Source organism: Symphalangus syndactylus, chromosome 17 (assembly GCF_028878055.3).
Source record: "Symphalangus syndactylus isolate Jambi chromosome 17, NHGRI_mSymSyn1-v2.1_pri, whole genome shotgun sequence".
Taxonomy (NCBI): Eukaryota; Metazoa; Chordata; class Mammalia; order Primates; family Hylobatidae; genus Symphalangus; species Symphalangus syndactylus.
This window is the reverse complement of record NC_072439.2, coordinates 40,284,721-40,308,374: the sequence shown is the minus strand read 5'-3', so window position 1 is coordinate 40,308,374 and position 23,654 is coordinate 40,284,721. Positions and strand designations below refer to the sequence as shown.

The following is a 23,654-nucleotide window of genomic DNA, read 5'->3' as shown; positions in this document are numbered from 1 at the left end:
TCCCCTTTTTCAGATGATGCAGTGTTTGAAGTTGGGTGCGTTATCCCGGACAACTGCCAGTACCCAGATGAATGTTCAGAGCTCTCGTTCACATGCCATTTTTACCATTCATGTGTGTCAAACCAGAGTGTGTCCCCAAATAGATGCTGTGAGTTATTAATTCTAATTTCTTAAACTTTCAATTTCTATCTCCCTAAAAACACATGAATTCTGTGAGAATATATATGAGCCAAATTCAGTTCATTTAGTCATTCCTTTTTCTAATTTCCTCTTCTGATCCTACTTAAGTTGAAGCTGGTCAGCCATGTAAGATTTTGAAATAAAAAATTGTATATATGTCTGAAAAACCAAAAAGCATGCTGTGGCCATATGTTGTTAGCTGTCATCACCTGAGACCCTTTGCTTTTGAGGATTATATGCTGTAGGTTTCCCTTCATTAGCATAAGCAAAGCCTCAGTTGATAATAGTTGAGTTCTGACCATCCAGGCTTTTTCTGACTTTAAATTTCTAATTGCCAGCAGACATTTTTGAATTTAGTTGGCTTTATGCCTGTTTCTTTGGTTGTGCCTATATGTGTACATGGGATAAGTGCAAGGTAGGTTAGGAGGATATTTAATGTTACATTAATAAAATATTTTCAATTATTTTTCTTAATTTCAGGACAATGCAACTGATAATAAAATTATTTCTGAATCAGCACAGATGAATGAATTTGAAACCCTGACTGCAAAGTTCCATTTTGTTGATCTCGCAGGATCAGAAAGACTGAAGCGTACTGGAGCTACAGGCGAGAGGGCAAAAGAAGGCATTTCTATCAACTGTGGACTTGTAAGATTAAGGCTTTGTGCTGAGAATATATCAGAGCTTTTCCATTGTCCTTTTGTCTTTTGTAATTTATAATATCCATATGAAATCCTTCAGACACTGGACTCAGAAATGAAAATTATAGAACAGTTATTAGTAATGCACTGAATCTCCAATCTCCTCATGTTGTAGGCTTTTTTCTTTTTTATATATTACAGATTTTCTTCATTTGTATAAATTTAGTTGTACTAAAATTTATATGTGCAGAAAATTAGATATACAAATTATTTGAAAAATTCTTTCCACATTTAACAATATACTGTCAAAATCAATTTATTTATTTATTTTTATCTTTTTTTTTTTAAAACAGGGTCTCACTCTGTCACCCACTGTGGAGTACAGTGGTGCAATCATGGCTCACTGCAGCCTTGACCTCATGGGCTCAATTGATCTTCCCACTTCATAGAAGCTGGGACCACAGGCGAGCGCCACCACATCCGGATAATTTTTGTATTTTTTGTAGAGATGGGGTTTTGCCACATTGCCCAGGCTAGTCTCAAACTTCTGGGCTCATGTGATTCACTCACCTCAGCCTCCCAAAGTGCTGGGATTACAGTCGCGAGCCACTGCACTTGGCCCAAAATTTAATATTAAGTTATTTCATGGGTGAAGACCTTCAAAGTAGCCTTTTGATAACATTTTGTGACAGTCATTTTATTGACTTTGGAAATCGTAATTTTTTTTAGTAATGATTGTTTCAAAATGATAATTTTTCTTGATTATATTAAGAACTAACTTTAATACCATGCTACCTAGTGACATTTTGATTGGAAAACTGCTTGTGATTTAGTTAGCATAAAGCTTCATTACATGGAAGGAAATATTTTAGAGCAAAGTTTTGTGTATTAAATTTGTTCTTATTATCTTCATTACAAAACTGGATATTTGTACCTGCACAAATGTAATGACATCTCTAAATTTCTGTGACACCAATAGCATCAGAGTTGTAACCACCCAAGGGGTTCTTTGTGCCCGCTGCCCAGATAGAGCTGATTTATCAAGACAGGAGAATTGCAATAGAGAAAAAGTTTAATGCACACAGAGCCAGCTAAATAGAAGACTGAAGTTTTATTACTCAAATTAGTCTCTCCAAAAATTCAGAGACTGCGGTTTTTAAAGTGTAATTTGGTGAATGAGGGGGCTAAGGGAGTGGAGAGTGGAGGTGAAATCATATGGGGTCTAAGTGGGTTCTTGCTGTCTTCTGTTCCTGGGTGGGATTACAGAACTGCTTGAGCCAGATTACCAGTCTGCATGGTGCCAGCTGGTGCATCAGAATGCAGGGTCTGAAAAAATATCCAAACACCAATCTTAGGTTTTACAATAGTGATCTTATCCATAGGAGCAATTGGGGAGGTTAGGAATCTCGTGGCCTCAGGCTTCATGACTCTTAAATCATAATTTCTAATAATCTTGTGGCTAATTTGTTAGTTTTACAAAGGCATGCTGGTCCCCAGGGAAGAAGAAGGTTTGTTTCAGGAAAAGGTTGTTATCATCTTTTCAAAATTCTTTAAACTATAAATTCCTCCTTTAGTTAGCTCAGCATAGGAATGAACAAGGGCAGTTTAGAGATTAAAGGCAAGATGGAGTGGATTAGGTCAGATCTCCCTCACTGTCATACTTTTCTCACTGATATGAATTTTGCAAAGGCAGTTTCAGAGTGTATGGTGTCTGCTTTCCTCCCATTAATCACCCCCCAGTATTTGCTCCTATATGATTATGACCCTTCTATGGGAAAATTATCAACCAAGGCTGATTAGAGAGAGCCAGACCTTCCAACTTCAATACTCATCTTGACGGTCCAACATGTGGGTGAATGTTGTGTAAAACGGCATGCCTGGATTCTGAACTTTTTGTATTGTTTTGAGTTTCTTAGGAGATGTAATCATGGTGGTATTTACATTTATGTTGTCAGGAAAAGACAAAAGCCATTGCCTTGTTTTCCTCTTTAGGCTCTTGAAGCATGTTGAGACATATCTAGTAGAGTTTCAGTATTACCATTGCTTATGACAGTAGCCGCTCTGGAAAGGGGGAATGATGAAAAAGCGTGATCCTGTTGCCACTCCCTGCATGATCTATTTTTCCTAACAAAGTCATGGTTATAGATGTTTGCATTACTGATGGCTAGTGTGAACAACATTTTGGATAATGTTTATCTTGCAGGTGATAATTCAGTGACAGTAGGAAAAACAGCAGGGTGGCAGGAGGAGTGACTACAGAGTTCTGTAATTTGACTAGTTTTTAAATAATTGGATGCTAACACATATATTATTGTATTTATTTATTTATTTATTCAATTTATTTATTTATTTATTTTGAGGCGGGGTCTCACTCTGTTGCCCAGGCTGGAATGCAATGGTGCAATCCCAGCTCACTGCAACTTCCACCTCCCAGGTTCAAGCTATTCTCCTGCCTCAACCTCCCAAGTAGCTGGGACTACAGGCACACACCACCACGCTTAGCTGATTTTTGTGTTTTCAGTAGAGATGGGGTTTCCCCATGTTGGTCAGGTTGGTCTCAAACTCCTGACCTCAGGTGATTCCCCCGCCTTGGCCTCCCAAAGTGCTGGGATTATAGGAGTAAGACACCGCATCCAGCCCATCTTACTGTATTTCTAAGGATAGATATACTTGCATAGGAATACCTCGTTCAGAGAAATAATACTGATTTTTTTTGTTGTGATTAAAGAAGGTTTTCTTTCCCCGTGGGAACTGTATTGCAAAACGAAAATTTGCATCAAACTGTTAAACTAACTAAACATTTTATTTTTTCATTGAGTTGAGGAGAAGAATGTGTAACATGAATGGACAATTTTCTGGGGACGTAACTTGATGCTCTGATAATTCTAGGGATAACTAAAGTTGTCAATCTTATTTCTATTTCAAAGAATTAGTACTATTAGTACTATAGTACTAATATATACATATGGTATTATATGTAGTACTAATATATATGTACTAAATTTTCAGTGGCGTTGGTTACAAATGTAAAACAAAACTAAACACAAATATTCTTAATTATATTATGTCTCTATATTATTCTCTGTAAGCTTTCTTTATTTAAAATTGTTATAATTAGTAAATTTGTATCATTTTGCTGTCTTTCTTTTTCTTTTAGTTGGCACTTGGCAATGTAATAAGTGCTTTGGGAGACAAGAGCAAGAGGGCCACACATGTCCCCTATAGAGATTCCAAGCTAACAAGACTACTACAGGATTCCCTCGGGGGTAATAGGTATGCATAGATGATTATCCTCTACTCAGACTTTTGATTATTCATTATTAAGTAAGCTTGCAAGATGATTTATAAGAACTACTTTTATTATAAAGCAAACTAATAGGATGAGGAGCTAATCCTTATACTGTTAAGGATCTCAAATGTGTGAATAATTTTGTATGTTATTTCACATAATCCTTCTAGCATCCCTTGAGGTGTAGGTATTATTATTCTATTTTCTAGATAAGGGAAATGAAATCTAGAGAGGTTAAATAATTCAATCAAGGTCACTTAGCTTGTATATGAAGTCAATAGTATGTGTACTTTCTCTCTTATCATAGCTTCTGTTTTAAGTACTTAGCACAGAGTATATACCTAATAAAATTTTGTTGAAAAAGTAAATACTGTTTCCTAAGTAATTACAAAATAATTTAAATATTATTGGTACTTTCTTTTTTACAAAGTCTTCTAAAAATTCAAATTTTTTTTATATGTGGAAAAATCTTCTTGATGTCCACTGAATGAAATACAGAGTGTTGGCTGGTTATTAACTTTGCCAATATCACTGACATTCTTGCTTTCTCATACCTTGCATCATTCTGATATGTTTTTTCAGCTTTTTTTTTTTTTATGGTAGTGTATTCCCCTCTGTAAACATGTTGACTTTACAAATGGAAACATTTTTGGCATTTAAATTCAATCATAGCACAATTCAACAAATTACTAACAACCACAGTGAATTTATTTTACAGTGTTTGCAATAGTGTAACATCATATTTACTGAAAAGATTATTAGATGCTATACAACAAATCTAGTATTTAAACTACCAAGGTTTCTTTTTGAACAACTGTGTTAGTTCGTTCTTGCACTGCCATAAATACCTGAGACTGGGTAATTTATACAGAAAAGAGGTTTAATTGTCTCACAGTTCTGTAGGCTCTACAGGAAGCATGATTCTGGCAGCTGCTTGGCTTCTAGTGAGGCCACAGGAAACTTACAGTCATGAGGGAAGGCAAAGGGGGAGTGAGCACTTTACAGGGCTGGAGCAGGAGGAAGGAGAGGGAGGTGCCACACACTTTTAAACAACCAGATCCCCCGAGAACTCTATCATGAGAACAGTTCCAAGAGGGAAATTTGCCCCCAACATCTAATCATCTCCCACCAAGGCCCCACCTCCAACATTGGGGATTACAATTTGACATGAGATTTGTGCGAGGGCACAGATCCAAACCGTATCAACAACTATTATCCAAATAATTTTGGATAATATTAAATCCTTTTAAGTTTATAACCCATTTGGTTTAGAAATAAAGTTCTGTTTTGGCCAGGTGCGGTGGCTCATGCCTGTAATCCCAGCAGCTTGGGAGGCCAAGGAGGGCAGATCATGAGGTCAGGAGATCAAGACCGTCCTGGCTAACACGGTGAAACCCTGTCTCCACTAAAAATACAAAAAAATTAGACGGGCGTGGTGGTGGGCACCTGTACTTCCAGCTACTCGGGAGGCTGAGGCAGGAGAATGGCGTGAACCCGGGAGGCGGAGCTTGCAGTAAGTGGAGATCGTGCCACTGCATTCCAGCCCGAGACTCCGTCTCAAAAAAAAAAAGAGAAAGTTCTGTTTTGTACAATATAACATTGTCATTTTTATGTTTCTTCCTTTTATGTACTATTAGCATTTGTCTTAACTCATGTCTCTTCCAACACGTCCTATGTATGGATGCAGTTTTCCTTCCACTATCATGTATTTCTTGTGTTCCATATTTTCAGTTTGATCTTCAGTATCAAGAGGGGTCTTATTATAACAGAATAAAAATTTTCATTTTTTCAGCCAAGTGTAAATTTTTTCAGGTTTTCTAAATTGTAGCTTTCTCCTGTATTTATTTCTTAACTATAAAACAAAGCAGAGATGATATATGTCTTCCCCTTACAAGTTTAACTCTTGAAAACTTCAATACTTTTGAAAGTTTGCTTACCTTGTAAGTGGTATAAGATATTTTCACTGTGGGTCTTGAATTTCTGTTGAGTTTTAGGCTACAGCTAAATAGTCTCATGTTCCTCACCCATTTCCTTAATGGGTGGCAACCCCTCAAAGGAGATGACCCCTTCTAATTCCTTTCTTCATGTGCCTCAATTTTTGCTTAAAATTTTAGGATTGCATTCCTAGCGCAAAAGTACTGTACTTTGTGTAAGCCTTGGAGAACAAAATATCTTCATTTTTTGAAGTTTATACAAATTAACCTTAAAAGAAAAATTAGACCAAGGATATTTTTGAAAATAAGCTCCATATGTTTATGTGCATAATTTAGTGTCTTTTAAGAAAATCGAGCTGGCTTTTTTACATTTACAGTGTTTAATAAATATCGTAACCAGTTTATGGCAAAAATTCTGGAAAATACAGGAAAGTATAAAGCATGAATAAAAATCAGTTATATTTATAGCTGGGCACAGCGGCTCAAACCTGTAATCCCAGTACTTTGAGGCCTAGGTGGGCGGATCACCTGAGGTCACAAGTTCAAGACCAGCCTGGCCAACATGGCAAAACCCTGTTTCTACTAACAAAAACACAAAAATTAGCTGGGCATGGTGGCGGGCACCTGTAGTCCCAGCTACTTGGGAGGCTGAGGCAGAAGAATTGCTTGAACCCAGGAGGTGGAGGTTGCAGTGAGCTGAGATTGTGCCACTGCACTCCAGTCTGGGTGACAGAGTGAGACTCCATCTCAAAAAAAAAAAAAAATCATATTTCTAATACCTAGAAGTAACTACTGCTAACATTGTGATACATTTTCTTCAAGATGTATAGTATAACTTAATTTGTAAGAAATATATACAATATAATAAAATATTTAAATGATATAGTTCTCTTTAAAACAGAATTGTTTTTGTGTGAACTTTTAAAATAAATAGCTTTAATATTTTCTTTGAGTTTTTCATAAATAGAATCATTCTTGAAATTTACATATTTTGGGTTTTGTTTAATATATGACGTTTTCCCTATACAGTTGATCCTTGCCAGTTCCTCTAATTCCTGACTTTCACTATTCTTCTTAAGCCCTTGATCCCAGCACTTCTCAAAATATTTGTTAAAGGCGAGTCCTTCCCTTCTTTCCAATTTGTGGTGGGTTAATATTGTGCATGACCATACAGAGCTTGCCCCATTTGCGACTCACCATGGGAGTTTGAAAACACTTGAACTGATCTATATTCAATGAGAGGAGGTCATTGATTACAGGAAGTTCAAGTGTTGTGGAAGTTTCTAAAGTGCTTACTTGCAATTTCTGCATTACTTTAAACATTTTTTGTAAATAAGTAAGAAATGGATGTATGTACCTGTGCTTACTCAAGATGTTATGGGTCAAAGAAGGCTAATATAAATTTATTTTCCCCAATTTTACGTAAGTAAAAATAATCTGCAGACTGGCGCTAGACTGGGGACCACACTTCAAGTTGCCCTATTCTCTAATCAGCATCCATAATCCTCACACTTACTGAATTACCTTATTTTCTTTATCAAAAGAGAAAACTAAAGTGGCATGAATTATTTTAACTTTCTGACCCCCAGTAAATATTATGTACACATGACACACATCACAATTGTGAATGACCTAATATTGGTTCAAATGTTGTGTTGTATGTTTAGAAGTACGCTGATAAATACAACTTGATAATTCCTGTCCTTTAGGAATCTAAAGTCTCAAGAGTTTGGGGGTCTACAAAATTTCCATATAATAATAATATAATGAATGCAAAAGAGATATCTAAAAGGTGTGAGGAGGCAGAAAGGGTACAGACAAACTGAGGATTTGGTTCTTGGATTAGGTGATACCTTAGTTGATTGTTGAATAATAGTAACAGTAACGGTAAGCAAGAGTTGTAGGAAAAAGGTGTGGAATGGGACAAGGGGTACCTATGAGTACTGTGTTGAGATTATCGTAGAAAGAAAAGATTGGAAGCAGGAGACTAGGAGGCTAAGATTATGATTGATAGGCATTGATTTTTCTACCAGGATAAGTAGACTGCTCCTTAATTGCAGTTCCTGCACATTTTTTAGTTTGTGAGTGTCTATTAGAATCTCCATGTCTGCTTTATTTACAAACATAATAATTGGGGCGTACTTAGCATTTCACTATCCTAATCTTTGGTGGCTAAATCAATTTATCATGACCATAAAGTAATGTTTCCCACTTTTCCTATGTAATCTGGCCAGAAACTGTAATTCTGATCATTCAATCACAAATGACAGTTTATATAATGAAACACAAGAATATACTAAGTACTCTTCTTGTTTCGATGTGATTGGATTTTGTGTACAATTCTTTGCTGACATCAAAAGTCAGGATACAGGTGATTAAGAATAAATTTTTAAAATACTGAAAGAATAAATAAATAATGAAATAAGTGGTTTTTGATTTTCAATGTAATATATTGTAGTCAGTTTAATTTTAGAATTACTGTGTGCACTGCTTCAAATCTTTTTAGCAGAAAGGTAAGAAATAAATGTATGTGCTTATACTTTCTCAAGGTCAAAGGTGAATAATATCAATTTATTTCCCCAAAGTAAACAAAATCTTTTTCTTTAAGGTAGTCTTAAAGTACAGGGGCTTTTACATTTGCTCAATATTTTGGTATCTTGAAGAGAAGATACTATTCAAATGTCAGGAGTTTAAAATTGATTATTTTAGCATTTTAGATGCCTCTATCTGTAAGCCTAACTATTATTTGTAACTTTCAGCCAAACAATCATGATAGCATGTGTCAGCCCTTCAGACAGAGACTTTATGGAAACGTTAAACACCCTGAAATACGCTAATCGAGCTAGAAATATCAAGAATAAGGTGATGGTCAATCAGGACAGAGCTAGTCAGCAAATCAATGCACTTCGTAGTGAAATCACACGACTTCAGATGGAGCTCATGGAGTACAAAACAGTAAGCTAATAAGTTTGACTTTGCATTTTGTGATACATCTAAGGCTGGCACTTTCTGAACACAATAATGCCTTACACATACGTGTTTCTGGAATCTCTTGGTTGTCATAATAGTGTCCTCCTTCCTTTCGGAGGTAGGAGTCTCTAGTTTTCCTTGTGGACAATCTTTAACTATGTTCAGTCTAACCTAACAACTGTTTGTTCAAAAGCTATGCTACCCAATTTTTCTTTTTTTTTTTTTTGAGATGGAGTCTCCCTCTATCACCCAGGCTGGAGTGCAGTGGCGTGATCTAGGCTCACTGCAACTTCTGCCTCCTGGGTTAAATGATTCTCCTGCCTCAGACTCTTGAGTAGCTGGGATTATAGGCACCCGCCACCACACCTGGCTAATTTTTGTATTTTTATTAGAGATGGGGTTTCACCATGTTGGCCAGGCTGATCTTGAACTCCTGACTTCAGGTGATCTGCCCACTTTGGCCTCCCAAAGTGCTGGGATTACAGTTATGAGCCACTGCACCTGGCTGATCGATTTCTTTAGTAACAAATGCATTGTGGAGTGTTCTACTAGAGGCGAAAGGATTTCTTTTGCCTTGTGGTTGGTAAGATAAAAATGCTCTTGGTTAGAGAATTGTATAGTTATAGAGTATCCTTCAGCAAAACTCTTGTGTTTTTAAGGCTCCTCAACCAACAAGGACATTATTTTCCTTTACTAGGGTAAAAGAATAATTGACGAAGAGGGTGTGGAAAGCATCAATGACATGTTTCATGAGAATGCTATGCTACAGACTGAAAATAATAACCTGCGTGTAAGAATTAAAGCCATGCAAGAGACGGTTGATGCATTGAGGTCCAGAATTACACAGCTTGTTAGTGATCAGGCCAACCATGTTCTTGCCAGAGCAGGTATGTGAGTAGGGTGGGATAAGTAAGGGATTAACTTCTGGAGGGCAGGGAACATTCTTTGTGTTCACTAATTACCTAGCATAGTTGAAATAGAAATGCCAGTCTCTTTGTATGCAGTCTGTGGTTTTAAGTTAAATACCTAATTTCAAAAAATAATAAATTCTTATATAAACAAAATATTCCCTTTGTAATCATATTATCTTATGGTCTGCTCATGTAATAAAGGGTGGAAAATTTGCTGTAAGAATTGTGTTTTAAAAAATTATTGTTTTGTTTCCCGACTTTTTTTTTCTCCTGTTTTGTTGAAGTCTTAATTTAAAGGAAATTTTTATTTCATATTTTGTCTTTCAGGGGAAGGAAATGAGGAGATTAGTAATATGATTCATAGTTATATAAAAGAAATCGAAGATCTCAGGTATAGTTCATGTTCTGTAACATATAATGCACATGTTTGTTTTGGATTTTGCAATGTTATAATATTTCTATTTGTTGGGCTTATTGTTCAGTAGTTGTCCATGGTGATATTTCAGCCCTTTCGTTAGGTTAACTTTAGGAGACTGTTTACGTACCTTTCCCTTGATGTCATATTCCAAGCTCTTTTCCTCCCTTCTTTTCCCATATTATTCTCCTACTCTTACTGCTATATCCCAATATTGGGTGCTTACATAACTTGACATATGAAACAGGCAAAATTTATGTTGCTGAAGTTATCTTTGATGCCTTTTCTTCATATGCCTCTTCCCTCATCACTTGGGAATAGATCAATATATACACGTCATCTCCAATTTTTTGAATCTCCTGTTCTCTTTTATATCTTCAGCTATTCTTACATGTAAATCATGGCATGCCTACGAATTTGCCTGCCTCTCTGTGGTACATCCATTCACATTTCATACAACATGCCACACATACTTGCATATGTCAATACCATGACTTGGGCTGGGGGCAAGCATGACATGAAGAGTTCACACTCTAGGTTGGGCAGCATACATAAATCATCACATATAGTAAACAGAATGACAAAATTTAGTTAAGTGATGCCTATGCCTGGTGTAGGAATGTGGAGGGGGTAGACTTGGGGAATAGGGTTGGGAAAGAAGGTTAAGTCAATAGTATTTTCAGGTTCCATGGTTTCCCATGATGACTGAGCTATTTTTTTCTTGAAGGAAAACTCCAGTCAGCTCCATGGGGGAGCATCTAAGTAGTTCAAATCTCACTTCTTCTTACCATTTGCAGAACATAAGCAAACGGGAGGAGATCATCTTTCACAGTTACCCTGTCTTGTATTTGTGTTCTCTTTCTCTTCCTCTGGATATTCTAGAGGTTCTCAAACTGTGGCAAGTACTATCTCCACTGTTTCTGGCTCCACAAGGCACACTGGATCTCTTAAATGTTTCAAAAAGCAAAAACAAATGAAAACACATCCCAATGTGGCAACATAGTTATTCAAGTATAATTTTATTCTGTGTATGTGTCTGTGTACATATATATTATATATGCTATGCATATTACATATATATTATATATGTTATGCATATAACATATATATAATTTTTCATGCTTCACATTTTTGGTAGAGGCCTTTGAGGCACTGCATCCTGGTTCTGCTCAGCAACCAACCTGGACTTGCAGTTTCTACCCCATGTTGACAGTACTGTTCCCTGCCTACTGCTAAAAATTTGTTCTTTGACCAGTCTTTCCTGATTTTGTTGACCCCATCTTTACCACTCCTTGAGACACAACTAATAGCTCTGTTTTTTAATTCTTGAAGTTTCTCTTTCTGCTCTTAGGCTGCTTCTCTTTTCTCTTTTATTTCTTTGGCACTTGCCAATTGTTAAGGCCAATTGCCTATACGAGTTCTTATGCTCTCTTTCCTTTCCTCCACTCTGTATTTTAAGTTTGTACCTCAGCTTTATGTCACTGTTAGGCAAATTGCTTGACTAGTGTCCTTATTTCCTAGAAAACTACCAGAATCACTTCCACTCCTTCTGGTGGCTAAAAGCAGCATCTAATATCTTCCTTCTTCAGTCTTGAGTTAAGACTATTCCTTCCTTAAGCCATTTAGAGAACGGAGATTACTCATTGGCCCTGAGTTCAGTTGCTGATCAAATCTTTCCTGGTGTAGGTTAATACCTTGTTCCAGATTCTCAACTTGTCTCTGATGGCTCTTTAATTAGGTGTGTTCCACCCCTGGGGAGTAGCCTTCTAGAATGCCAGGATTATAATTTACATATGGGATAAGCATAAATGAACCTTGAATTCAAATTGGATTACCTGGATTGAAATTTAAGCTTCTATTTATTAATAAGGTATATGACCTTGGGCAAGTTACCTAACATCTCTGAGTTTTAGTTTATTCATCTGTAAAAATGAGATAATACCTGCTAATTTCAGAGAGTTATTATGGGGCTCAAATAAAATAATAGTATATATACGTTCTTAAATATAAAGGTGTCATAAAGGTATAAAGTGTTACGAATATTTAGGTCCAAATTCTCATGTTCTGTTTTTACCTGCTAAACCCTACTTCAACCTATATTTCTATCAAAATTAGATCTTAGGAAGACATTTATTTGCACCTCTTTAAACTTAATGCAAATTTATGTTTGTATTGCCATTTGGGAATATTTCTATTTCATCTTATCATTTTATTGTAAATGAATAGTAGTTACCTTTTAATAAATTTACATGTCACATTACTTGTGAAATAATAATAATCACTAATTAATTAATCCTTGTGTTTTTTGGGGCATGAAAAATTTTGCAGAACATTTTGAAAATATAGGAAAATGTAAGAGAAAATTAAAATCATGTGTATTCCCATTATTCTAAGAACTGATGTTAACATTTTGATCTATCTCTTTAATATTTTTCCAATGGATACTAATACAAATGACATCAGAGTGTATATTTTGCTTTGCTATCTATTCTTTGAAAAGCAGTAATATATTATGAACATTTTTCAATGTTAAAAAGTTTCTACAATGATTTTTGCATGGCTTCATATAGTACTGTCTTGTTGTAATTCACTTATTTAACTCTATGCTGTTAATGATTATATTATTTCCAACTTTATGATAAGAATACTTATTATTTTTTAAATACCATATTAGTCGGGGGAATTTTAAATTCATTTTATCGTTGATTCTCAAAACAATCCTAGAAAAGTATATATTTTTATCTCAATTTTACAAAGGGAAGGGTGGGGGCTTTTATAGACTTGATGGTCCAAGATCCAATGAATGACAGCTGGCATGCAAGCCCCCAGTATACTCCTTCCCAAAGAAGTTTGTACACTTCCCCTCATACCTCACTCTTTAGTCTCTTATTAAATGAAATGCAGGAAGTACCAAGTGGGTGGGTGAGTGAACGGGAAGAGAGAGAGAGAGAAAGAGATGGGGAAAGAGAGATGTTCTCCCTGTAGGCCATACAAAAAGTAGATCCTGTTAATATGGAGTTTGTGGAGGTAATCCCTAAAAGGCCTTTATCAGCACTAGGATCAAAGAATCGTTGGATATGCCCCTACCAAATGCAGACTTTTAACATTATGTAAAAAACATAAATTTTAAAATAATATACCTACATTATTTATTACATAATAACAAAGGAGACAATTAAAATATAGATCATTATGGTTAGCTGATTTATTATATTTTCATTCATTCTTAGCATTCATTATTAGGTACCTAGGCTTTGTGCTAGAAATTAAAAATATAGAAAAGTATAATATATTGTTTGTACTTTTCTATTGTTTGATAATCATGAATTTTAACTTTGAGTTTTTATATGAATTTTCTCTAAAACAATTTTGAAGTCATTTAATTAACCTAGAAGTTTGTACACAGCTATTTAACCATCTAAAAACACTGTAATTGTTCTGCTCACATATGGTATCACATATATAATAAAACAGTTTCATTAAAGAATGTGTAGGACCAGGTGGGGTGGCTCATTCCTGTAATCCCAACACCTTGGGAGGCTGCGGTGGGAGGATCACTTGAGGCTGGGAGCTTGAGATGAGCCTGGGCAACATAGTGAGACCCCGTCTGTCTCGACTATTTCAAGAGTAGAATGAATAATTTTGGTAGGCAATGGAAAAGCACTGAGCTGACTGTGCCTTCCAGAGCTTAGTGTTGCAAATAATCTAGCATCTTTCTCTGAAATATTTGAACATATGGCAAAGATGCTTAGTAATATAGTGTTGAGAGAGAGAGAGGTTGTGTTTTCTTCTTATTTTTCAGTCTCAATCACTGTTGTGCCAAACTAACCTTGAAAATCTATTATATGTAAGTAGATAATTGTATTTTTGATGGTTTAAGTCAAATAGAAATAAGGGAATTGGCCTAGAGGACTCTGAATCCTTTTAGTCTCAATAGTCTAGGCTCTTTTAGGATTTCATTGTTTGATGTCTTCATGTGTTAGGATCAGTGTGTACATTATTCTCCTGTCATTATTAGGACTGCTTGAGCAAACAAAAGAATTTTTTCAATTATCAAACTCAAGTTTCCTTGGAGATACTGTCTTTTCCCACGCTATATTCAGGAGCCAGATGTCTGTCAGCAGTTTGGGGCAAATTTGACAAATTATTCCTTTCACAGTTTTGGAAATGCCACTATTGTGTGATGAATGAGGAACTGAAACTAAGGGGAGCATGCTGCTTGTGTATTTTTTCAGTTTAAATAATAGGTTTACAAGCAAGGACAACTGATGTCCACTGGCCAGAATTCAAGTAATCTAATTACCACTGGCATCTGAATATGTAGAATTCTTTTGAGTATTATGATTACAAATGTATAATTATTAAATCAGGAAATGTGAAAAAATTGTTAAATGTTAATGTTTGTGAGCATTCTTTTATGATTATTTTTATTCTTTTGTGAGAATTTTATTTAGTTTAAAAATCCTTATCTTGTAGCCATGATGAAATGCATTTTGGAAAACTTTTTAGCATGCAGACTAACTCATTTAAAATGTTCCTGCCTTATTGCTAGAGCAGTCAGATTCATAGAGACAGAAAGTAGAATGATGGATGCCAGAGCTGAGGTAGAGGGGCTAAGGGGAAGTTAATATTTCATGGGTATAGAGTCTCAGTATGGGAAGATAAAAAATTTCTGGAGATGGATGGTGGCGACGGTTGCAGAACAATATAGATTTGCTTAGTGCTACAGAGCTGTACACTTAAGAAATGGTAGTGTGGTACAATTTATGTTATGTATTTTTATCCAGAGAGAAAAATGCTCCCTATTTAAATATATTTTTATTTGCTAGGGCAAAATTATTAGAAAGTGAAGCAGTGAATGAGAACCTTCGAAAAAACTTGACAAGAGCCACAGCAAGAGCGCCATATTTCAGCGGATCATCAACTTTTTCTCCTACCATACTATCCTCAGACAAAGAAACCATTGAAATTATAGACCTAGCAAAAAAAGATTTAGAGAAGTTGAAAAGAAAAGAAAAGAGGAAGAAAAAAAGGTGGGATTATAAAATCACTGCTAAATGAATCTGTTTCCTTTTCAGGGTATTTTAATTTGCAATTATAAAGGGCATACATAGTCTCATGAGTACCTTAGTATATGAAATAAATCACTATGTTAGCTGAAACTACAACTATTTAGTTTTTAATGGTTTATCTCTACTTATATGTAATAAAAATAGATTTAATTGTAATAACATGGTAATGAATTTTATTTAGAACATGACAATATAAAATTACCATTATAAATTATTTTATTATTTCTTCAAATAGCTGCTTTTGCATTCCATTCATTTTGCTTTTCAGCAAAGCTTGCTGTACCATTACAACTCGGTGTTTTCATTTTTTCCCCATTTCCTAATGCAATTAAATAGTCTCATGGATATTTTCATCCCTGTCTAGATTAGTTTAACTAAAGGCTAAACTAATCCATCAGAATGTCATGTAATGTCATTTGGTCTCTTAAATATTTTCTGCAGGGCTTCTAATTTGATTATGTGAAAATTAGTTATGCTATTTCAGGCTTTTTGAATCTTCCAACAAGGAGTTACTCAGCTTTTCACCACTGTTCTGGGCTTTCTCTTCCTTGCATCCTGATACTATGTGCCTCTGAAATCAACTGGGTGCAAAGGAGAGGAAGAAAATGAAAATTTAACCACTTGTAATGTTGTAAGTGGTTAAATACTCATAAATTCTTTACATGTTTACACACTGATTCTATGGTGCAGTCAGATTACTTACAGAGACTATATTTTGAGCATGCCTGTCAAATTAAATTTAAACATTTTTGGCTAGATATTCAAAAGGAAGCAAAATCATCTTATTTGCCACCTGGTTTGTTACAGGAGGAATGCTTTGTAGAATTGATGTAGACGTTTAGCCTACCTGCTGCTTTGCTCAGTTTATTTAAAAATGTATTTAGGTAGCCAGGCATTTCTTCTTGGAGCAGCCAGTTGATCAAAGTCATTGGAAGTTTAAATTCTTCAAATTAACTCTGCTTTTTGTTCTCGAGTTTAAAAAGAATAATTAAAACAAGGAATTATACATTATGGTTAGTAGGCATTGCAATTGAAATTGCATTCTTGAGATATTAATGTCTTGGATGTTTTCATGGATCATTGATTATGGCAGCATTAAGAAATGTATAATGATTAGCTCTCCCCTTATGGAGGGCAGTTGAAACTGAAATAATGATCATAGGATTATTGAAGCTAGTGTTACCCAACTTACTGCTTGAATTAACATGAGACTTTTGCACATGACTTATAACTTACTTGTAAAATCCACTTCTGTAGTTGGTCAAAATGTCAGATGGTATGACTTGTTTTTAAAGATCTAGGTCATTTGTATTCATAAATAATAAGTAAGTATAAGCAAAGTTTATTTTTTAAGGTCACAACTGATACTGCTTTTTCCTTTTGAGGTAAATTTAGAGATATTTCCTTAATCACCTGTTGAATATGACTAATGAAAAATAAATAAGGATCCCAATAGAAATCTAGGCTGTTTTTAACATTGTAATAGTGGTTGTGACTAATTCAGTGATTATGTAGCTGTAATAATTATTATAATAAAAATAATAGATGTTAATACTAATAAGAACTCACCAAACAACTGGATTTAAACGTAAAAGCCTAAGTGAAGAAAATAATTTATTTCCTAACAAAAAGACACATAATTAGACATAAAATATTTGTGAGTGAGCCATATAAGAAATGAAAGATAGCTTAGAATGAGAAAAACAAATTAATACTTTCTAAAAATTAATATACCTATAGAGTGCTATATACAAACATTTTTAAGAGCATTTTCACACATGCTATAGTGTACCTTTGTACACCGACACCTATATAATTTTGTAAAACTGACACCTATATAATTTGTGAATCCAAAAAATTTTTCTTGTGTACTATACTATATAGCTGTAAACATTTTTAGAGCCAATTTATAAATTTTTATTGCTACATATAAAAATTTATAACATTTAATAGAATATGTCTTACCACACTATAATCAAAGGTTTTTTTGAATTAAAAAATTAAAACCAATCCGTTTTACTTAGTTTGATAAAGCATTTTGTTCATCACACTCGGATCCCAATAACTTTTAACTGTATGTAGTGCCAATTTCTATTTTTAAAATGTAGATAAGCCCTCATTTAGCCAAAGGATTCCCTACAAGTTGGAAAAAACCAGCAAACAATAAACCTAGAGTTCCAGAAATGTTTAGAAGGACAGCAGCTTTACTAAAGTGCTCAGTTTTCCACAGGAGCTCCTTGAAAGTGATAGCTCCTGTTTGGATGCATTGATTCTGGTTGAGTTGCGTTCCATGCTTCACGTTTATTTGTCAGAGAGGGCATTGCAAAATGTGGGTCTACTTCAACCTTACACATACAGGAGGTTCGATTAAAAATTAATTGAAACTTTGGACTGATTTTTCTCTAGCAAGTATTGCAAATACATGATGTCCAAATTTCCCAGCTCACTCCCATAAAATGATTTCTGCCCATTTTATAGTATGGTAAGAATAATTCAGAAGGGAGCAAGAAAAGGCAAGACAGGGGAAAGAACCTTCTTTCCCTCTCATGGGTGTAGGCCAATCTTTGGGGGAAAAATGGGAATTTCTGCTTTAGCCATTCGTTCTTACTGACCTTCCTGTGTCCCCATGCTACCTTGATCCATTCCTCCCTTATGTGGTCCAGTTCTCACATAATTCTGCCCTACCCTAAAGTACTTCCAATTTCAAAATTATCTATTTTCTTCTCTGATTTCCTTAAATTCAAACTCAGGAACAAAGCCATTTGACTAAATTCATACCAGTGGAAATGTCTGATAACCAACAAGCTTCCTTTGTAGGGGTGTTTGGAATTTTTAAAGAGGATACATTAATCCATACGACATAATATGTTAGGCAGCATAATCTAATGAAAAAAAGAGTAGGAAAGGTTTTGTTTTGTTTTGTTTTGTTTTAAACCTTTGTTCTGGCTGTGAGTTTCTAAAACCTGTCTGGGACTTGCTTGACCTTTGGATTCAGCTCTTCTAAGCTGTCCGGGCTTCTATAGCTGCCTCCTTTCCTTGTCACTGAATTCACAAATTCTTTAGAAGCTCTGTGTCTTTTAATTTATTGTTTTGTGTTGTAGATTTTTGGTTGTGGTGGCTTTAGGGCCTCTGACAATGTAAGAGTTGATAGGAAGAGTGGTAACTGGATCATTTTAATGCCAGAAGCTGCATTTGTGTTTAAGAAGGATGCCACAAATGCTGTTTGAAAGTTTCACCTTCTTCTGCGTCAGTCTTTATCAGAACTATAACTAATAGCTAATATGTGAGGTTTTAAGGTTTGCTCTTCTACCTTTTTGTGCTTATTTTCTGTTGAGCTGTAGAATAATCCAGAGGTGTAGATAGTAAGAAAATAACAATTAAACTATGTTACATATCTTTCAGTTACACAAATGTTAGAATGGTTGGCAAGAATTGTCATTCTCTTTAACTGTAGAAGCAGCATTGTAGGGGAACTAAGTGAAGTAAAAACTAAAGTTTTCCTTTAAGTTATGGAGAGGTGTTAGATTATTAGTTTATTTCTCTGTCCCTTCATTGTCTTTTTGAACTATTGATTGTAATGGTTTTTAAAAAGGCAGTTTAGGAGGCATCGAAGTTTATGTACTTGCTAGCTCATGTCAGCTATATATTTTAATATAGCTTTCTTGTATAAGCTAACAAAAGTCTCTATATTGAAAACAGAAAATCTGGGTTCTTCATGAGGGAACCACATTCTCTGAGCCATTGTAGCTCGTTATCATTAGTATAGGCCTAGAGTAGACATAAAAGTTTTTTGCATTTTTTGTGTATGTGGATGAGGAAAATTTACCATTCACACATTAAATCCCATATTTTTGGATATCTAGCTTTAAATGACTTGCAACATAAAAAACTTCACTCATCGATCAGACTGCACTGATTTGTATTTAGTGGTGTTGGGTTGAAACTCTAGAAACACACAGATTTCTTAGGCAGTGGTTTTACTTTGCTTTTTCTAATCAGTATACTGGACCATTTGATTACTGGTATATATTACTTTGTAGACTTTTTCTCAGAAAGATTGCTAGTCTTGTCTTATAATGGCAGCGTATAAGTTGATGTGAAAACAATCACAGACCAATAAATAAGAATCACATGAGAGCACTTATGTTATGAAATTAAAATGAAAAGAACTGGCTTGATAAAATAACTCATACCTCTGATTCAATCTCTTCATTTTAAAATATTGATGATTCTGAAAAATATTCTGGGCAGAAGTGTTCTATATCAATGTTGCCATATACTTAATCAGAGCCTAGCACATCTGTTTTTTTGTCTACATGACAAATACTGGTATACAGTACATTCCATTGAGTAAAGATCCCCAAGTTTTAATATTGAATATTCTTTATCTTTAAAACCCTTTACACATAATATTTCTTATATGTTTCTGGTTAAAAAACAATCTTACTAATGGAAAGTACTACATTTCTCCCCACCCCTTTTTTTTTTTTGCCACTATTGCTTTATAGATATGCCCTTTCAGTAGTTAGTTTATAATAATTAGTAAACTCTTTAATCCCAGTGTGAAATTTTATTTTCAATTAATGAAATTACAGTTTTTCACAGATATCATAACAACCATATTCATTTGCCTGCAATACCATTTCATGTATAACTTTGAAATCAGATTTTTTTTTAGATTTAGTGATATTCATATGTAGTATATTAAAACAGAAAGTATGTTTTTAAAAGTAGTATCCTAGAATGTAGTATTAGTGGTATTTTCATATTATAGTATAAAGGCATTACTTTGTGAAATTCTTTTAATGATGCCATTAAAAGGTCTTCTGTAAAGGCTTGAAAGAAAGAGAATATTATTGAAAGTGGTCTTTTTTGGGGGAAGCTGAGTAAATTGACCCACTTCAGACTAAAAGGCATCCAAGCTTGCCTAATCCTTATCAACTTTTATAAATTGAGACTATACATTTTGCTGCTGCATAATTTCAACTGACAGTCTATATACTCTTCTTAGATATATTGCTGCTTGATTTTCTACTTACTTTTTATTCATACAAATGTATTGCCTTTTTACTGTGTATTGTCCTTTGATGATATCTTTTAAAATTTATTTTAAAGTCTTCAAGCTCATGTATCATTTTTACCTTCTTATCACTTTCGCTTTTTACTGTCTGGTTTGTCCTTCATTGGCTTGGCCTTCCAATACTGTGCCTCGTGATTTTGAAGGCTACAGAAACTTGAGGAAAGCAATCGAGAAGAAAGAAGGTTGGAATATTTCCCAGGTTTTTTATTAAAATGTCGTTTAAATACTTAGTTGCTATTCACAAGGAAATGTGTTATAGTATTATAGATTGTTTCAGACTAGATAAGCTGGGGTGCTCCTAAAAGTAATGCTAATTTTATAAAACTAACAAGAACACTGTAATAAATTTTTAAGAAAATACTTTTTAAGAATAAAATCTTCACTAGATACTTGAATTATTGATTACAGAATAAACTATGATAATTATGGTGATGACTTACCTTTTGTAGGATAAAAATAACCCTAAAACCCCTGCCATTTGATTTATTAGAAAAAGAAAAAACAACAGTAATTCTTTGTCTTACAAAAACTTGTGAGCAGAGCGGAAATTGACATTTTGTTGTAGCACGTGCTGAGTCATGGGTGGGCCTCTGTCTCTCTCTTCTTTATTTGGTATAATCTTTACTGGAAAAAAAACCATTAAAATGACAACAAACAAAAGGAAACTGTGGCCTTATTACAAATAAGATTTATAAAACATTCTTAAGGTTGAAATAGAAAAACAATTTTTGCTTTTAAAATGTATTTGAAGTGGACATCAAAAACAGGATAGTTGCTTTTTTTTCATTTGAAACGAGCAAAATTTAGAATAATATTCTTGATTGCGTTTTACTGATTCAGAATTATGATTATTTAACCAAGGATCAAGTGGTATTTTCCTTCTTATCAGAAGTTTTCTTCATAGATTTTCCTAAACAAGTCTCTAGATTACATAGTCAAAATGATTAAGAAAATATACTAGTTTCAAGGTAATATTTAACTATTTCAGAAGCCCTGCTTTAGACATTCATCTTTTACTTAAGAACTTGAGAACTTATACTATGCAATTAGTTAAATGAATATCTTACTTTAAATATCTTAAAGTTTAAATGTTTTTCTTTAAATTACCTTATAATTTATATTTTATAATTATATTTAGTATGTTATATAGTATTCTAAAGTTTTTATACTTATATGCCATAAGCCCATAGGTTCTTTAAAGTATTCTGTACTTAGGCTATAATTTTAATTTTTTATCGGTCATACTATAACTCACCTAAGCAATACATACTTAGGACAACATGTTTATTATTGGAATTAAATTAAGGCATTAAAATTGTGAAATTTCTTCTATTCTGAAAGGTCAAAATAAGATGCATCATTAAATTTGTGTGTGGAAGCATTTAATCACCATAAAATATTCAATTCCTTTAAATGTACTCAGTGAAAGGAGTTTATTCCCATCTTTACATGATCCCTGCAGGAGAGCAAAAGCAGAGTGGTTTGGTGGTTACAGAACAACTTCTCAAACATAGTCGTGTGTACAGATCTCCTAGGGATTTCGATAAAATGCAGATTCTGATTCAGTAGGTCTGAGATGGAGCCTGAGATTCTGCATAAGTAATAAGCTCCCAGGTGATGCAGATGCTTCCAGTCTGTGAGCTGAACTTTCAGATGTTCTGGGAGTCAGGATAACTGGTTTTAGTCCTCTTGAGGGAATGCACTTCTCCAGGCCACAGTTCCCTTTTTGTTTGTCAAATGAAGGGGGTAATTGCTAATGTTCCTTCCAGCTCCCAAGCTTCTGATTCTATATAAAGTACAAATTTAAATATCTTCCATTGCTACTTAGATACTTATTTTAGGTATCAATTTGCCTCCGTTTACTGAGGAAAACTTCAATATTTGAGGTATAAAAATTATAACTATCAACTTGTATTTTAAAAGTTTGAGCTTTTAAATTAATAATGTAAAGTTATGACTGCTGATTTTTCCACAAAAGTAGTGGCATGAATGACTTATAATATATGAGTTAATGTGGAAGTGAAAGAACATTTGTTTAACTGGGTATCAGTGAGTTGGAGTGGGGAGTAGAAGGATATGTTGGGTCAAATGTTTGGAATAAGGTGTTGTATGGCTGTAAACTTAAGTATAATGTGATTTGGTTGGAACTTGAAGTAATACAAGAACAGAGAATAATGAAAACTGTATTCTGTACCAGTCACAGGTGAGAAAGGGAGACTGCCCAGGAGAGGGAACTGGAAAACCGGCTGGGAGATGTCTCCCTAACAAATTATCCTTTCGTAGCCTTACACCTTAGACCTAAACCTCAAGTATAGCACTGTTTGAGTGCGTGCTGCTGGCCTTTTAATTGATGATTGGATGAAAGAGGAATTTCTTTCTAGATTTTCAGCTTGAACTGCATGATGGTGGAAAATCAGCAGTCCTAGTATATTATAAGCAACCTAAGAGAGGCATTCAATATATCACATAAAATTATTTCTTGTTTATCATAAAAGTTCTTTCTAGGTGGTTCCTAGTTTTCTTCAAGCACATTTTTCTCCATCCAAATGATTTAACAACACTCATGGAACCCTGTTGCAGTTTACTTCATTTCCAGTTAAGACTATTGTATTGGTACTCCTACTTATACTTTCTTCTCTCTCCACATGTATGCTGTCTCTCATGCATCTTTATGCATCTTTGAAACTGTACCATTCTGCTCCAGTCGAGCTCGTGCATGAGACACATAGGCATGTTCACACAGAGGTGCTCATGCATAGTCACAGGGATTGGTTTATTTAACAAACACTTACTTCACATTTGTTATGTGCCAGGACCTGGGTACTAGGGATGTAATGTGGAGGCAAACAGACACGATGCCTTCCCTTAGGAAGCTGACTGCCTAGTGAGAAATACAGACACTAAATAAATAATAACATAAACATAAATGACAAACTCTGAAAAGTCCTTACAAGGGAAAAGTATATTCATAGTGCTCAGTACAAAAATATCTCTGAGGATAGAAACTTAGAGTTAATCATTAAAGTTATAGTTATAATAGGGCCTAAATGAGATTAAGTTTTTAGCCTAGAAGCTAAAAATCAATCCATGTATTAGGGAAATTATTTAATATAGAAGAATATATGAAAACATGATAGCTGTTATTAAGCTATTCTGATAAAG

The 23,654-nt window shown here is 34.5% G+C and overlaps 1 protein-coding gene across 15 annotated transcripts in view; it reads left to right on the top strand.

Moving 5' to 3' along the window:
• KIF21A (kinesin family member 21A) overlaps positions 1–23,654 on the top strand; it is a 155,356-nt gene that overhangs the window by 81,722 nt on the left and 49,980 nt on the right. For 8 of the 15 annotated variants that reach the window (XM_063620143.1, XM_063620141.1, XM_055247053.2 and 5 more), the window contains exons 5-12: positions 14–148; positions 661–828; positions 3,979–4,094; positions 8,804–8,999; positions 9,712–9,901; positions 10,253–10,316; positions 15,170–15,373; positions 20,636–20,674. In XM_063620143.1, coding sequence (XP_063476213.1) covers positions 14–148; positions 661–828; positions 3,979–4,094; positions 8,804–8,999; positions 9,712–9,901; positions 10,253–10,316; positions 15,170–15,373; positions 20,636–20,674 — 1,112 coding nt within the window. The remainder of the gene's footprint in view (positions 1–13; positions 149–660; positions 829–3,978; positions 4,095–8,803; positions 9,000–9,711; positions 9,902–10,252; positions 10,317–15,169; positions 15,374–20,635; positions 20,675–23,654) is intronic. The other 7 variants (XM_063620142.1, XM_055247058.2, XM_063620139.1 and 4 more) reach the window with 1 other exon arrangement.